Source organism: Cryptomeria japonica, chromosome 8 (genome assembly GCF_030272615.1).
Source record: "Cryptomeria japonica chromosome 8, Sugi_1.0, whole genome shotgun sequence".
In the NCBI taxonomy this organism is placed as follows: Eukaryota; Viridiplantae; Streptophyta; class Pinopsida; order Cupressales; family Cupressaceae; genus Cryptomeria; species Cryptomeria japonica.
The window spans coordinates 311,518,274-311,535,903 of NC_081412.1; the positions used below are offsets into that span (position 1 = coordinate 311,518,274).

Consider the following 17,630-nt stretch of genomic DNA (forward strand, 5'->3'; position numbering starts at 1 on the left):
ACCATACATGGTGCATCATTACCAAAACGAACCACACCACCATCATACTCTTCCAGAGATAGAAACTTACTCCAGTCACTAGTCATATGGTGAGAACAGCCACTGTCAATAATCCACTCATTGGAATTATCAAAGCGGGAGACAAGACCCTTCTTGTCTGACACATCTTCCTTGACTACTACAAACACAATATCTTCATTTTCTTCATCTTTTGATTCCTCATCAGTGACACCTTCATCAACTACTACAAAACAGTTTCTCTGGTTTCCTCCTTCAAACTTCTTGAACTTTTCTAGTTTATCCTTGATATCACCATTAGGATAGTTTACAGCAATGTGTCCTATCCAGTTACAAGAAAAGCATTTCAAAGGGAGCTTACCTCTGTATTTACCGGTTCCCTTAGGAAGTCTCTTGGCAAGAAGAGCTTCAAATTCCATAAGGATCTCCTCATCATCCATTTCTCTGATCTATCTTGGTTCACCACTGGTACTAGCTTCTTTTCCTTTTCTGGATGGTGCAGCAGATGCTCTGAAGGCTAACTCAGTCTTTTGAATACTGCCATCATAATTATTTAGCTCATAAGTTGTTAGCTTTGCAATGATGGATTCCAGGGATACCTTTGTCTTGTCTGCACACCTCAGCTCCTGAATAGCTGCAACCCTTATAGCATAGACCGATAATAAGGATCTCAAAACTTTGCTAACAATAGTGGAATCTTCCATTTTACCACCTTCACTCTTGATATCTCCAACAACAGTTTTGATTCTTATTCCATATTGTTGAATGGTCTCTCCTTCAACCATCTGCATGTATTCAAACTTTCCCCTAAGGCTTTCTTCCTTAGCTTGTTTCACATGCTCATCACCGCCATAGATATTCTCAAGGGCATCCTATACTTCTTTGGGATTGTCTTTGTCCTGAACATCAATAAACTCAATGTCAGATAAACTGCTAATTAGGGCTTCCATGACTTGTCCATTCTCCTGAATCTCTCTTTTTGTCATCGGTGAGAGTACCGATAGGGATAACATACTCATTCTCAACATAGCTCCAATGTTGAGCACCCATGCTTCTGATGTATATCTTCATTCTATCCTTCCATATTTTAAAGTTATCTCCATTGAACTTTGGACCTTCCCTCTTCATCATTACAATAGGATCTTTCCCTCAAGCGGTTAAGCTTACAACACAGAGGACCTAGAGGACGCTCTGATAGCAATTGATAACTCAATGATGAATAGTGAGTACCAAACCGGTATTGAGAGGGGGGGTGAATCAGTACAAATACAAAAACTTTTCCTGAACCAATTTGACTACAAACAATGAACTTGACTTGCAATCACTAACACCGGTCAGAACTAGATTACTACCAGTTAAACACAATGAGACTATGAAAGACATAAACCGGCAACACTTAGCTTTCCATACAATCTACTCCCTCATTTCCACTTCATCCTTATGCATAAATAGATAATCTATTATCAGAGATACAATCATTTACTAGATCAACATGATTCACCACTAAACAAGAAATAACAAAACATCACATGAAAGAGGCATCACACATGACACACATATTTTTCACGTGGAAACCCAACTGGGAAAAACCACGATGGGGATGAATACCCACAAGCTATTTTTGAACTCTTTAGAAGTCTGCTCTATTAGGAGCCTAGTCCGATTAAAGACTATTAGAACGGGTTCTGTTAGGAACCGATCTTGTTAGGGATCACCCGGTTAAGGGATGGCTAGAATACCTGGTTAAGGGTTAAACCCTATTAAAGGTTACCTTGTTAGAGGATTTTATGAACTCAATGGCTTTGAGTCACCCTGTTAAAGGATTTACAGCAAGCTGGTTAGAGCTACCCTGTTAAGCGATTTTCCAACTATTGAAGTGATTAGAGATCAACAGGTATTACAATGATCTAGTAATAGCACTCAATGCCAATGCAGATCCGCTTTAGTTCCTTCCTTCTACACACACACTTTGCAGGTATCAATTCTCTTATTTGGTCTAGCAAGAATTACGTATCTCTGCACTTAGATACACGCACAACATTTGCCAACAACCTCAACATGAAAAACAACATCGATCTTATAGGAAACAGATAGGTCGGTAGCATAAACCCTAAACCCTAAACATTTAGGTTGAGAAATTCAGTTGGTTCAATCCTGACCATTGAACACTTTGCATTTGAATACAACGGTCTTGAATAGATCTCAAGACATTCTCCATCGTTTGTTCTTCACCGCTTCTTGGAGGCGATAACCCATCATGCATTCTTCACCATTTGTAGGGACTTTGCACATTCCCAAGGTAGATAGGATCAATCCCCTTCATGCAAGATCCTTCATGCGTACGAGGCTAACGTGGCAACATGATCTGATCTCCATTACAATGCTAACTCATCACACAAAGCCATTGATTGAATCACACAGGCTCGAAACACTTCAACTGGAAACCCTGAGGCTGGGACTACCAACCAGTAGTCATACCATATTAAACCTTGATAGAAAGCATTCCATATACCAGTTCACTTGGGCAAACGTACCGCTTCACCTTTTGCACATATACCGGTTCACAACATTATACCAGTTCACTTCACCAGTTGCTTAACTTCAATAAACTGGTTCACTCTTCAACATATTACCGGTTCACTCTTCAGCATATTACCGGTTCACTCTTCAGCATATTGACATCAATGACAACACAATATCATCATTTCAACATACTCTACACATATGCCAACACAAAGATCAGAGATATGGACAAGGCTTTTGGATACATGATGAAGTTGAAGGTCGGTGAGGTTGATCCCATGGTCACGACAGATATGGGAGTGGATATTTCAAGACTGAATAAAGCACAGATGAAGATGTCGATGAAAGAAATAGGAAAATACAAAGCCTTGTATGGGGAACTTTTGAGAAGTAGGGCCCAACCTGTACCCCAAATAGCATATGAATCCAAGTTGAGAAAGAAATGTTAAGAGTTGCACAGGGAAAATAAAAAATTAAAGGAAAGAATGCAGAGCATAAGGACAGACACAACATTTGTCTTATTGACTAAATGATTTTAAAATCTGCAAAAGATACTGGAGGAATTCTGGACTGTCTATCAGAGAAACATGGATAACACGGTGTTGCACTAGAGGATCCTTGACAGGTTAAACGTACAGTTGTAGGATCAGACATTGAGTGACAAGAAGGTCAATAAGCTCAGAAAACTAATTGATAGTCATCAAGGATTCACAGTAGAATTGACTACTAAATATGAGGAATGTAAAGGGATTTTTAATCATGGATTTCCAAGCCTTCTGGATGATACAGGGGTTATGAAGGATAAGCATCAGTGGATCATCGAATGTAGATCTCTACTAAGTTCAGCCCTTAGCGTTGCCCGTGCGGATGCATTGGATATGAATGAAATAGGGGAACAAATTGAAATTTTTGTTACAGCAGAGGTAGTAGCCAAAGACATCATTTTCAACGCCTGCACATATAAAGCTGAAGGTTATCTTCGGCATATCCAGAAATGTGGTCAGCAGCTGGATGGAAGGAATTAGTGTTTGTCATTGTAATGTTTTTTTTAGTTATAGTAGTTAAGAGTGGTAGTTAGGATTTTGTTAGCCTAAGTTTGTCCTAATGAAAGGGTGTGTCCTTTCACCAATATATTTTGAGTTATATATAGAGAGAGAGTCATCTTGTATTCTAAAGAGAGATCATCGATTACTTTCAGGATTATATGTTGGAACTAACGGTGTTATGTAAGGTAGGTCTGTAGAAATTAAAATCCATTTGTGCGAGCAAGTGTATCATGAAGTATATGTGAGTCTGCAGTTTGTACACCCATTGTTCCAAGAAATTAATATATAAGAGTTGTTGTTTTCATCTTCAGATCGTTTCATTGTTATATAATGTTGATGATTTAAAATCTTTTAGATAAATCTGAACAAGGTTTGTTGCAATATTTTATCATTTGTTGTTATAAAGGTAACATAATTGTTTTGTTGTTTTTATAGCATACATTGAAGTCATTGCAGTGATAGTCTTGTTTCTTCAAACTGTCTCCAAAGATTACAAATATTTGTCCATTTGGTGACATGTAAATTGTCAGATAAGGCACTAGTCTGTTATTGGTTTCCTGTGAGTAAATTAAGTGTGCACAAAGTCCTCACCAGAGAAATACATTACTAGTTTTTACTTGCCTTGTTCTTTCATAATTACTGTAAGTTCCAATAGCATTTTGTTATAACTTTTATTCATATTCAATTATACTAAAATTTTCCAATTAAAACAACTTAAAAGCATATCAATAAAGCATAGTTGCAGGAAATTGTTTTCCAATCCTGTAAACAACTCTGTTCAATAATTTAAATTCACTATAAAGAAATCTCTTTATGCTTTGGAGATTAGGGTATACCCATCTAGGTTTAGTGGAGCCTAAAGTGTAGGTAATTTGGTCTTTGACCATTCCTGTTCGTTGGCCAAGGCTAATTGGATCAGTTAGGGATTTGGCAAGCCCTTTTGATTCCCAGTCTGTGGTTTTGGGAACCAACAATATTAATGAATGAATGTTATATTTTATTATTGGTAGAAAGATTGAATGCATATTAGATTTTAACGGGGAATTTAGAGTGATGTTAGGGGGGGGTAGGGGCCAAATGAGCTTCCACCTTCACGTGGTTGGCCCTGTTAAGTAGAGAATATTAAACCATTCTCGAAACCAAGCAAAGCTCAATAAGATAACACACTTTTAAATATTTAATTATGTTGCATAGTTAATCTTATTGAATAATGTATATTGAATCTTAATTGCAGGGTCCAATAGAGCCAACACAAACAACAACACCACCAGTTGTTGGGTATAATGAACTCCCATATTGTCTTGTATGTACACTAACAGTACGAGTTGCTTCTAGTGTTGATATCCATGGCGGGACTGCAAAAGTTATGAATATGCCCCATCCTTGTAAGTTTTTTTATTAGTTGACATTTTCTTTAACTTTTTTAAATTTTCCTTATCATTTTAAGTCTAACCACTTTTATATGGAATGTATTGTTCTAGTTTTTTACTATCTACCAAACATTATCGATACAAGGACTTGCATTGCATCCATTTTTTCAATTACGTATTATAAAGGGTAGGTTGTAATTGTAAATGTCTTTTTGAATTCATCCAAATTTTATAACTGTTACCTCACATCTCATTATTGTTACAACAGGGATTATGACCATCATAGGCTATGATTGCAACCTCTCAACGCCATAGAATCTCTTTGTTCTTAGAATTGTAGCGGACTATCAGGTACATTCCCTCTTTTGCATTCCAAATTGTAGTGGTCAATGCACATGACCAAATTTCCTTTGACATCTAGAGCATAGTATTATCTTTTAAGTAATAGGGGGAGGAACCAAGTATTCAAATTGGTACCAAGTGATATAATATTACTACTGCTTCTATCTTTCTTTTTTGCTTCATGGTTCAAACTATTCATTTGTTATTTTTTGCTTCATTTTTTGAACTATTCATTCAAGAACTTATTGTCTTTTTCTTTAGTTCTATATACTTTTTTTATGCATCTTGGATTTGCAAGTGCATCATAACTCTCATCCTGTAACGGATTTTGCTACTACTTGCATCCTTGAAAATGCATGCAACTTTGCAAATGAACCACTATTTTTCTGCCACCAAAATAGTAAAACACACAACCTTTTTGCACAGAGATCTAGAGTAGCAATCATCAATTATAGACGATAATAACAGAGAACTGATTTTCACAATGAAAGAATCCATAACATCATTTGCAAATAAAGGAACTGGCTTTGTATTAATCTGAAAAATAATGTATTGTTCTACAGTACAGAAAGAAAAACTATTCTTCACTTCTTTTTTTTATCTATTTTCTCCTACCAAAAAACTCCCCTATCAAATGATTACATCAAATATTATATAACATATCAAAAGGTCATGCCTTTTGATCCAAGTCTTTTGAAAACAAAAGAGAACTAACAACTAATCACTTAGTTAAACACAAATGCACACTAGCTAGATGTGCTAGATACTTCTCATTGTATCTGGTATCACAATCATGGATGGTGTCTCGAGCTTCTACTTCCATCAAAACCATGCTCTCTATGAAGTCTGCCACCTTTTCAACATCCTAGTCTTCTATTGCTTTTAGGGCACTCCGGAATATATGCTGGCAGTCACAGGTCCATCCCACCTTTTCCTTTTGTTCTCTATTATTGCTGAGCATTGAAGGAATACTGTTCGTTTTTCCATCGAGGAAGGTTTCTCCTTCTACTCTCAACTCCTCTAGGTATTCTTTGTGAGCCTTTATCAAATATTCACAGTTTTGTATATCACTAGGTTGTCTCTCATCCCTATTTTGCAATTCCAGGATTTTCTCATGTAGCCGCTTATCTAACCACTCATGTTCTTCTATGACAATGTGGTTCTTGTTGTATGTATCCCAGTATTTATCCATCCATGTCATTATATTAGTGAATCTTTTCTGAATCAGGGCTGACATGGTTTCACTTTTTGTTGTCTTCAACTGGGCCTGTAGTTGATAGTTTTCTTCCTTCAATTGATCAGCCTTGGTTTGGGGTTGGGAAGATTCACCATGTATTAACAATCTTTTTGGCTCCCCCTATTTCATGATTTCTCTAAGTCGATCAATCATTGTTCTCATTTTTACGATTTCAAGCTTATTTGATTGGTTTTCTTTCACCAAGAATTGAATCTGTGCTTTGTTCAGTTTGGCTATGTTTACCCCTAAACCTGTTGTCATCATGGGGTCTGCCTCTCCAACTTGTAAGGTCATAATGTGCCTGAAGGCCTTCTAAGTATCAATAACCATAGGCTTTTTGCTCAGAGGATATAGTGACCATATTTGCATGGCATGCTTGTCAGGGTTGTATAGTGATCCCATATACACTTGGGTCACACCCTCGGGAGATAATTTGTGCTTGGCACCAAAATCATGGAGAAAATTGTCAAAGATCGGGGCTGAATTCATATCCCACCCAGGAAAAATCAAAACACCGGCATCCTTTAGAAGCTTCCTCCCCTTTTTCAGGAGTCATCAAAGACATTTCTTGTGCTACTTCATTTTCTAAGGTGACCAATAATTGCCTTTCATTGGAGGTATTGACCTCATCAGTATATTCTCTGATTGCTTTCCCTTTTATCCTATATAAAAATGACATGAACTTAGGAGATTCTATGAAATCATCATCAGATATCAGTGTCACATGCCAATTTAGAGAATTGTTCAAATGAGAGCTCATCCTCCTCTGATGATTCCTTATCCTCTGAAGATGATATGTCTACAGTCTTCTTCTCCTTAGCCTTTTGTTAAACATCTCTATTGTGATCATCTATAGCCACTTCAGCATCCTTTTCATCCAGATTTCTTATCAAGTCATCTCTTAGATACGGGATGTGTTCATAGGCACCTAGTTTCTGCCTTTTTCTCACTAAATGAATATACCCCTCTAGGTCAAAGCCTTTTCTTGGTGCTCCCAATTTCATTTATAATGGAACAATATGTTCCATGCGAGCCCTTGCCCTTCTCTTCCATTTACAACAAATTCTCCTATGCATAGAGTCCCAGGCAAAAATGATTGCTTATCATGTGAAGCCAGATGCATAGAATTTGGTTCCCCCATTTGCCTTATGATCTCCAGATAAGTTATCATGTTGGGGAACTATTTTAGGAAACAATAGTGGGGCATCTTTGAAGCCATAAACTCTTATCATGGTTACATCGGAGAAGCAGTACCAATCTCCCCAATTGTGTTTGATAGTTTCCGGTCCCCCAAAGTCTACAGGCCTCAAGAATCTCTTTACATCTTTTGAAAGTGAAGAGTGGTAAGGATAACTATAAAACCTGTAAAGTGTTTTAACAAAATATTCTTCAAAATGAATGTAATTAGATCTGACAAATCTGCAATCCCATATTGAAGTCCATAATTGGACTGGTAGAGAATGATTGTTACCATCATGTCTTCTTATCTTCATCTCTTCTGGCCATAGACCCATCTCATGCCCATAGAATAACACCATATGCATAAGTAGGGAATAGTGCAAGAAGTTAATTTTTTGCAGAGTCTCTTTGGATGGTTGTGAGTCCAAGGACAAGTTGTTCTACCATGAATGTTGCATAGTCAAATCCTTTGGCTTTCTGCAATTGAATGTCTGTTGCAATGACCACGGATTCAACTCTCATGAAATCTGAAGTATTTAGCCCCAGTACTTGTCCTACTGAATAATATGTGTATTTGAAGTAGTCCTTGAATAGATTTACATGAAATGTCAGACTTTCCTCTATTTCCAACAGGACCTTAGGATTCAGCAAATGAAATGGTAATCTCTACCCAGCATAAGTGGTATCCAATCTTTTGTATTCCTCCAATAAATTTTCATGAATGATGGGACAATCATAAACTCCAGGCAAATCAAAAATCTCAGAAACTGCTTCTCGTGACACGGAGAAACAAGTATTTTCATCTCGATCACATATTGCTCTTTTGTTTGGACTAAAATTCAGTGCTAACAATTCTAGGAGATCAATATTAACAAAGACATTTGGGACTACAAGTTTTCCCACACCTAACTACCATGGATTGCAGATGGGTTCTGGTTTCTCTTGTATGTGATAGTGAAACAAAAACAATTCATATCCCCTGATGGTTGTGTACACGTCTCCCGCATCAGTATAATTATCCTCTAATTTCCACTCTGCATATCTCTTAGGCTTTGGGGTGGAACCTGGAAGTTGATCTAGTAAGTCCTGATTTAGTTTTCTATCTTCATCCTTAGTTTTAGGACTTGTCTCACCTATTTTTGTTTCTTTCCCTTACCTTTGCTTGTTTCCCCTCTCTGTCTCTTTGCAGTACCACTAGGGTTTTCCATTTCACAGGCAATTTAACAGACTATTTGAAACAATAACATGGGAATCAATCAAAGCACTTACTCACTATTGTCAAATGTGCCTTCAACCTCCCTCAATATCATCTCAAAGTCTATGTAATTCTAAATGCAGCGTTGTCCTAAATACGTTTCTCAGAAAGCATCTTTCGTGCAACAATAAATGTGCCTTAACTCTGTGAATCAATGTGCCATCTTTTTTAAATTTGAATTTTTTGATGATGTAGGACATTGGCTTAACTCCTTCCGTCACTGCTCCAAATTTGGCACTTTTCTGACAAATTAGTCGCCATAGATAGATATGGTTATAATAGTAACTGTCTGCCTCTTGTGTCATTTCGGCTTGAGCTATCCCGACAAGTAATCTTCAATTTGTTTTATTTTTTATTTGTCCGCACCTATAATGTCTCAGTTGGTGTCCATCGACATTGTTTTAACTATCAGCATACCCAAAGTTCATTTTCTCGACACTACAAGTTATCCCGATAAGGGTTTTATCCTTCTCCCATCTACTATCAGGTTGTTTGTTTTGTGAATGTCAGATCGGGATAAATTTCCCAACATCGTTTCATTTCTAAAGCATTGGGATAACTTCATTGATTAGAGCGACTTTTATGTGCTATTCTGCTTATGTAAGTTATCTCGAATACCTCTTAAGCAGTGCTTTATTGAAATTACCTTTACCATCAACGAAGTAGAAAGATGCTATCATGTCTTTATAAGTTATACCTATATAGGTACTTAGAAGGGGATGCATTATCGAAGTGTCTTATTCCGATGTTATTAGATATATTCATTATCGAGATAGGATGTTCTATCGGCCTTTTGATGATCCTATTACTCCGATTTTTATCAGCTTCGTCGATAAGGGTATCATTCTCTGGATCGCCATAGATTCCACCGATATCCATCTTCCAACCACAGGTGTATAGTCGGGATAGTTTCCCCAATGCCGCCTTGTTTACATGTCATCGGGATACTTCTCACTAGTCAGAATGTCTCTAATATGTTATTCTGACTTCACAGGTTATCCCGATAAGCTCAAATGACACTTACGCTTATACTTTCTTCGTCGGGACAACTTCACCTCATCGCTATTGCGAAATGTTGCTATTCCACCCTTGTTAGTTATTCTGACAAGCATCTCAATATCGATGTTCGGTATAGCTATTTCGATTACCTCCTTCAATAGTAGCATTACTAGATTGGGTTAGCTATCCCAATATACTGGAACCAACAAGAACCATTATAATTGGCATGCGTATTATTTTTTTAATAAAATTAAAGAATTGTTGAAATTCCAACATCCTCCCAACTTTGCACCGACGACCAAACCGTTGGACAAACAACATCCTCGCCGATGCATAGTTCCTGATTGGCGTCAGAATTACGACTCTAATCGACGAAACATCCGACAAGGATGTTGTATTTTGAACGCTTGTCGTAATCCTTGTCGGTGCAAGTTCCTGGTAGGCATCGACATTCCGACATCCATCCGATGAGGATGCTTTACGCCCGACGACATTATCTTGCCAGATGAGCGGTCATGGCCACTGTCAGAAGAGTTCAAGATGTCGTCGAAATTCCGACATTAGATGGCAACGTCAGGCAGTCCAACAAAAAATAGTCGATATTCCGAGGATAGGCCGTCGAAAATCAGCCCCAAATGTACTAGTGAGTAAAACATGGCGTTCCAAGAAGATAAGACAATTCAGAGATGGGAGCAGATGTAGAGATAGCAAAATAAGATTTGATCAAGATTCCTTAGATACAAGATTTGACATGTAAAAAATTTTTGGAGACCAATTTAGTAATTTCTAGAAGCAGCATGAGTCTATATTTGGCGATTTGTTGGAGAGGAGTGAAGAGGAGGAAGATTTGGAATATTTGTTATTATTTGTTATTATTTGTTATTATATATTTGTTATTATTTGTTATTATATGTAATAGCACTTACCATAAAAATAAAATAAATAAATATAAATATATAAATAATATAATAAAAAAAATGAAAGGAATTAATTATAAATTTAAAAAATAATAATAAAAATTAAATTTATTGTTGTAAGCAATATGAACATTTTTCAAATAAAAAAATAAAAAATTTAATAATAATAAAACTAAAAATATATAAAATTTAAATTTATTCCTAAGTAATATAAGTTTTGTCAAATTAAAAAAGAAATCATTCATATATATTCCATGTCATAAAATCGTTATTATAATCAAAACTCCTGAAATTATAAACTTTTATATACTTATATACTTTTATATACTTATATGACAATGACTAAATAAACAAAATTCCCCTATACTTTTATATACTTATATAACAATGACCCATACATCTAAATAAACAAAATTCCCCTAGCCTTCAGAGTCGGGGATATTTATATACTCATATGACAATGGCAATTCCCCTAGCCTTCAGAGTCGGGGATATTTATATACTCATATGACAATAGCCCATACGTCTAAATAGACAAAATTCCCCTGGCCTTCGATTACCGAATCCATCAACCAAACACTCCTTTATAATCTCAAAGGATTGTTAATTTCTACTGTTCTTAGAAAAAATTTATTGTTCTTAGAAAAAATTTAGAAATGTCTACAAAGAGCAGGACCTGTAAGCCCCCGCTGTCACATAACCTTAAAGCCATTTCCCGAAGACAACCTATTTATTCACACAAAATTACCTCTACCTATATATATACTCCTTTAATTTGAATTTAATTTCAATTGCTCCTATATGCGAGACCCAATTCCCCAGAAGAAGGAAAAGAAATCAGAATGGATTTAGTCCACCTCCTCCATCTTGCTCTCCTCCTGGACGGCACCTTCTTCCAGAGGCGGCATATCAGAGTCTAGCTCTACAGAGAGATCCTCCTCATCAATGTTGAGTCCCAGCTTCAACATCCTGTGAATTCTGGAAGCAAAGGTGTTTGGATCATCCAGGCTGAACCCTGAAGTGAGCAACGCCGTTTCATAGATGAGCAGAACCAGGTCCTTGACGGACTTGTCATTCTTATCTGCCTCTGCCCTCTTCCGCATCTCCTCCATTATGGCATTGTCCGGATTGATTTCCATCGTTTTCTTGCTCGACATGTAGCTCGACATGCTGCTGTCCCGCAGAGTTTGCGCCTTCATTATTCGCTCCATATTCGCACTCCATCCATACTCCCCTGTCACAAGCACACATGGAGAATCCACAACACGGTCAGACACAACTACCTTCTCTACCTTGTCTCCCAATATGTCCTTTATAACTTTGCACAGGCTCTCAAATGCAGCTTTCTTCTCTTCCTTCTTCTTTTTCTCTTCCTCTGTTTCCTCCAGTTTGAGCCCTTCCTTGGTGGCCGAGACCAACTTCTTTCCATCGTATTCCTTCAGCTGTCCCACCGCATACTCATCGATGGCATCCACCATGAACAGAACTTCGTAACCTTTCTTCTTCAGTCTCTCCAAAAATGGTGAATTCTCTACAGCTTTCTTGCTCTCACCGGTAATGTAGAAGATGTCCTTCTGCCCCTCTTTCATTCTGGTCACATAGTCTTTCAGACTGGTCATCTCGTCTCCACTCTTTGTAGAATGGTACCTCAATAGATCAGCCAATTTAGTCCTGTTTTGGCTGGCCTCATGAATGCCAAGTTTGATATTCTTGGAAAATGCTTCATAGAACTTGGCATAATCTTCCTTGTTCTCTGCAATTTCATTGAACATTTCTAAGCATTTCTTCACCAAATTCTTCCTAATTACCTTGAGAATCTTGTTCTGCTGTAGCATTTCTCGAGAGATGTTGAGGGGCAAATCGTCAGAATCTACAACACCTTTGACAAAGCCCAAATACTCAGGAATCAACTCCTCACAATTGTCCATAATAAACACTCTTCTCACATAGAGCTTGATGTTGTTGGGCTTTTTCCTTGTATCAAATAGATCAAACGGAGCCCTCCTTGGAACAAACAGAATAGCCTTGAACTCCAGTTGCCCTTCAACAGAGAAATGCTTGACCGCCAAGTGATCCTCCCAGTCATTTGTCAAGCTCTTGTAGAAAGAAGCATATTCTTCTTTCGTAATCTCCTCTGGCTTTCTCATCCAGATGGGCTTCTGCTTGTTAAGCAGGGTCCACTCATGAGAGACTTCCTTAACCTTCTTTTTCTTCTTCTCTTTGTCCTTATCCTCCTCCACTTCTTCAATATCGCCCTCTTTTTCTTTCTTCTCCTCTTCGTCTTCGTCATCGCTCACCTCCTTCTCTGTGGTCTTCTCAGTCCACAGATAGATCGGGTAGCTCATGAATTCCGAGTGCTTCTTAATCAAATCCTTGAGCCTACGCTCTTCAAGATATTCCATCTGCGGGATGAAAAAATCATTGTTAGGGCTAAAGCCAAAACCTTTGGGAATTCAACGAATTTATTACTCTTAAATAACCTGGGATGATGAAATTTCATATTACCTGGTCCTCTTTCATCCAGAGAGTGATCTTAGTTCCTCTGCCAAGAGGGTCGCCACTAACATCCCTGGTCACAGTGAAGGAACCCCCGGCCTGTGACTCCCAAATGTACTGCTCGTCGTCATTGTGCTTTGTAGTCACAACTACTTTCTCTGCCACCAGGTAAGCTGAGTAAAATCCCACTCCAAACTGCCCAATCATGCTTACATCCGCCCCGGCCTGCAAAGCCTCCATGAATTCCTTTGTTCCCGATCTCGCAATTGTACCCAAATTGTTCACCAGATCTGCATTGCAAGGATGCCAAATTTAGAGGCCATTAATATGAAATCATGACATTTGATTTACCAATACTGCTGAAGGAGGGCAATCTCTGACTTACCAGCCTTAGTCATGCCAATTCCGCTATCCACAATGCTGAGGCACTTGTTAGCCTTGTCGGGAACAATTCGAATGAAAAGCTCCGGCTGAGCTTCCAATTTGCTCTTATCCATCAGCCCTTCAAACCGAATTTTGTCCAAGGCCTGCACAAACAAAATTGAGTCACAAAAATGCCCCTTTCCAACAACCAATAATAGTCTGATTGTGAATTGCAACTGAAACTAAAACTCAGGCATGGAATAGGAATTGAAAACTTACATCAGAGGCGTTGCTGATAAGTTCCCGAAGAAAAATCTCTTTGTTACTATAAAAAGTGTTAATAATGAGACTCAGAAGCTGATTGATTTCAGCCTGAAATGCAAAGGTTTCAACCTCTCCCATATTTACATCCGCCATTGTCGATTATAAAGCAGAAAATTCTCGCCTGTAGAATAAAACTCAGGGGAACAAAAGCCTCAAAAAATGAATCGTATTAACCCAAAATTGCACTCTCTACACAGCACGCAGAAATGCACGAAAAATATTTGACAGAAGTAGTTGCAAAGGATTGCTCGCCTTTATTGTGCGAAGAATGAGGATGGTAACAGATCTTATAAACAAACATGGAGGGCTCTAGAACTTGCCTACTCGACGCTTCTACAAACTTCTTTTTTCTCGTTATTTTTCAGTTTTTTGAGGCTGGTTTCTCGTTATTATTTCTGTTTTTTGAGGCTTGTTTAACGCAATTAATTAACCGGGTCTGGAAACTTCCACACTCGCTCCTACTTTTATTCTGGATGCTTCTTTTTAACCTATCAGACGGGGCAATGAAAGGTCTATGGCTTAAATAATGGTGTAAAGCTCAAAAAGTAACATGACACAAATTATTCTTATAGAAGTAATTATTAAACGAGTGTCATATAGTTATAAAATATCAATTTGAACATATGTTTTAACAATAGTTATTATGTTGAAAGGTATGTTCAATTTTATATTTTATAACTCATTTATTAACTTATTTATTAATTCATTTATTTTTTCATTATTGCAATACTATAAAGATTCCAGTACTGACCACTAGGTGGCACTTGTTAAAAATTAAATGACATTATTTTTTTTATAAATATTATTACAATTATAAATTGAATTAAATTATACTATTTTAATAATTTAAATTTTTTATTATTTTAATTAATTATATTTTATATATTATTTCTATAATTTTGTATATTTCTTAGCTTTTAAACCTTGTTTCTAATATAACCATAATTTTAATTGTAACTTTAATTGAACCCTTATAAAATTGTATCCTAAATTGTAACCCTAACATGAATTGAACTTAATTATACACCAAATCTAACTATAACCTTAACTGTAATGTTGACCAAAATCTTAATCTTAAAATCGTAAGCCTAACCTAACAATTTAACTCTTACATATTGACATATCTATTACATTAATAAATTTAACTCTTTTGTAAAATATTGTAAAATCAAGAAAGGTTAAAAAATTATTATCTTTGATTTTTTTCAACTTAACATAATAATTTATGATGAATAGAGTTACCAATAGATACCTAGTTATATGGCATTGCACATCATTAAGTGAATAGTTGATTAATAATAAATGAAGATTTTATTAAAATATTTTTTTAGTAAATTTATTTATATTAAAGATATTATAAATATATTTGTTTAATTAAAGATAGACTTGTATAGTGTAGTATGTAAGCATTAGATGTGACAATTGAATCAAACAATAACATAAAAGGATTAATTGACTATATATATTATATTAATTTTTAAAAAGTTTGAAAAAAGTTTTGTTTAAATTTCCTAAAAAATATTCTTTATAATTTAGAAACAATCATTCATCTTAACTTTATAAAAATTAAAAAACATAGATCAAAACAAAAATACATAGTTCTAATTGGTGGAGAAACAACTGAATAATAATAATAATAATAATAATAATGAGTTAACAAAAACACAATGCAGATTGCAATAGTACTAGCCTAACCATAAGTACTAATAATAACTAGTACACCTTTCAAATTAATATAATAAAAATAATAATAATAATAAAATATCATAAATATTTAAATGTTTTTGTTTTATTTATTTATTTTTATTAAAAAAAATTAAAAGTATGAAATTCAAAATAATAAAATTAAATTAAAAATGTATTATATTTTTTTAGTAGTTATAGATTAAGATGACAATTTTATTTGATCAATGAAGGCACAAAGTCCTAATCACATGAACCTTGGTGACAACAACAATACCACTATTTAACCATTGCACTGGAATGAACCCTTATTTATTTATTTTAAAGATATATATTCTAGTATTTTTAATACTGCATGAAAGGTGTTTTATCTTCACAAAACATAATGCCCATCACTTCATCTCATGATTTTGCATGTGTTGTTTATCAAGAGACATCAAATCTAAATTGACCTTTCTCTTGGTGAGCAATGTCAACCATGACCAAATATACAATTAATTTTATTTTTTTATAATTAATTAAAAATGGACGTCAAATACTAATCAATATTGATCTCCTCATCAATGGTCAAGACTGCTCTTAGGGCTCAATGTTGAGAAGGACTATCATGTTCTCAATATTTTTAATTAATAATAGCAATGTTGAGAAGGACATTGATTGCTCTTCGGGCTCAATGTTGAGAAAGACTATCAATGTTGAGAACATGATAGTCCTTCTCAATGCCAGCCTTGAAGCTACTCATACCATCTTGAAATCTGCATTTTCAACTCATAATCCAACCTCTATCCCATTATGAGTCCTGATTGACAAGACCAAGATGCCTTGGGCAACCTGGTCCTGGCTCAAGACCAGGATACCCTAGGCACCTTGCTCCTCCCAATGAGGACCCAAAATAGGACCTCACAACAACCACTTGATGTGAGCGGGAAATTTGGCTCTGTGTTGGCCTGGTCCAAAAATTCAAACATTTGATGCACTGCTAGGTATAAAAGGAAGCCCACCCCCTTCATTTGGTAACTAGAAATGAGAAAGGAAATCATAAGTGAGATCTCAATTGTACTCTAGCAAGATCAATTCAAGTCTATGTGAGCAAGCATTCAAGTATTCATCAAGCATTAAATGAGAAGTTCAACTCAAGATCAAGCATTCATGTTCAAGTATCAATGATCAACCTATTATGAAGACATTCTAAATTACATCACAAACCTTCGCATGAGGATTCAAGAAAACTTCATCAAGGTATCAAGTTCAAGCATTTTCAAATTAGATCTAGCCTTTCCCTCAAAAGGAAAGCATTCTATTTAAATTCAATTTTATTTCTATTATCAATTCAATTCAAGGTTAGTTCCTAAATTGGGGTTTGACCTAAGGCAAACTTGTATCAACCAAACCCATTTCCTTCTTTTTGTATGCGGGGAATTGTCTTAGGAGTTGCGAGCGAGGAATCAGGTAGTGTAGACGACGACAATAAAACTTGGCTTTTGAAAGTAGGATAATAAAAGGACCAAGGACTAGCTCCCCTCGGCCTTGATAATTTCTGATGCAAGAGCATCCCTGGTTCTTGGCAATCTTGCATCAACCAAAAATATTTTCTTTCCGTTTTGCTTTCTGTTTTGCAGTTCCAGCATTTCATTCTACATTTTATGGCATTGGTTCATCGGATCTCAAGGAGTTGGATTTTTGCTTGAGGACTTGATCATCTATCTTATTCCCAAACCGCAAAGCATTTGGATCATTTTCCGTCAAGTTATCACTACCGGTTGCCTGGACCTATTTGCATTTGTAATCTACTGGAATCTACCAGATCCCTTCCATATCTTGTGGAGCCCTGAGCATTGATTCTGATGTTCCTTGGCGTGTGGTTGACCTTCCCTTTGA

General features: G+C 36.2%; 1 protein-coding gene across 1 annotated transcript; it reads right to left on the reverse strand.

The window, feature by feature from the left end:
• Positions 1-11,233: 11,233 nt before the first annotated feature.
• Positions 11,234-14,336, reverse strand: LOC131064688 (heat shock protein 83). Its single transcript, XM_057998922.2, has 4 exons — positions 14,025-14,336; positions 13,768-13,909; positions 13,392-13,672; positions 11,234-13,288 (listed from the first exon to the last, which is right to left on the reverse strand). Exons 1-4 carry the CDS (start codon positions 14,160-14,162, stop codon positions 11,735-11,737), a joined length of 2,115 nt encoding a protein of 704 aa, XP_057854905.2. The 5' UTR covers positions 14,163-14,336; the 3' UTR covers positions 11,234-11,734.
• Positions 14,337-17,630: the final 3,294 nt, after the last annotated feature.

Excerpts from the sequence above, each read along its gene's own strand:
- LOC131064688 (XM_057998922.2), bottom strand. The coding sequence starts at position 14,162 with ATGGCGGATGTAAATATGGGAGAGGTTGAAACCTTTGCATTTCAGGCT. Across the intron at positions 13,910-14,024 it reads TTATCAGCAACGCCTCTGAT|GCCTTGGACAAAATTCGGTT; the intron begins GTAAGTTTTCAA and ends TTGTTTGTGCAG. Across the intron at positions 13,289-13,391 it reads TCTGGATGAAAGAGGACCAG|ATGGAATATCTTGAAGAGCG; the intron begins GTAATATGAAAT and ends TTCATCCCGCAG.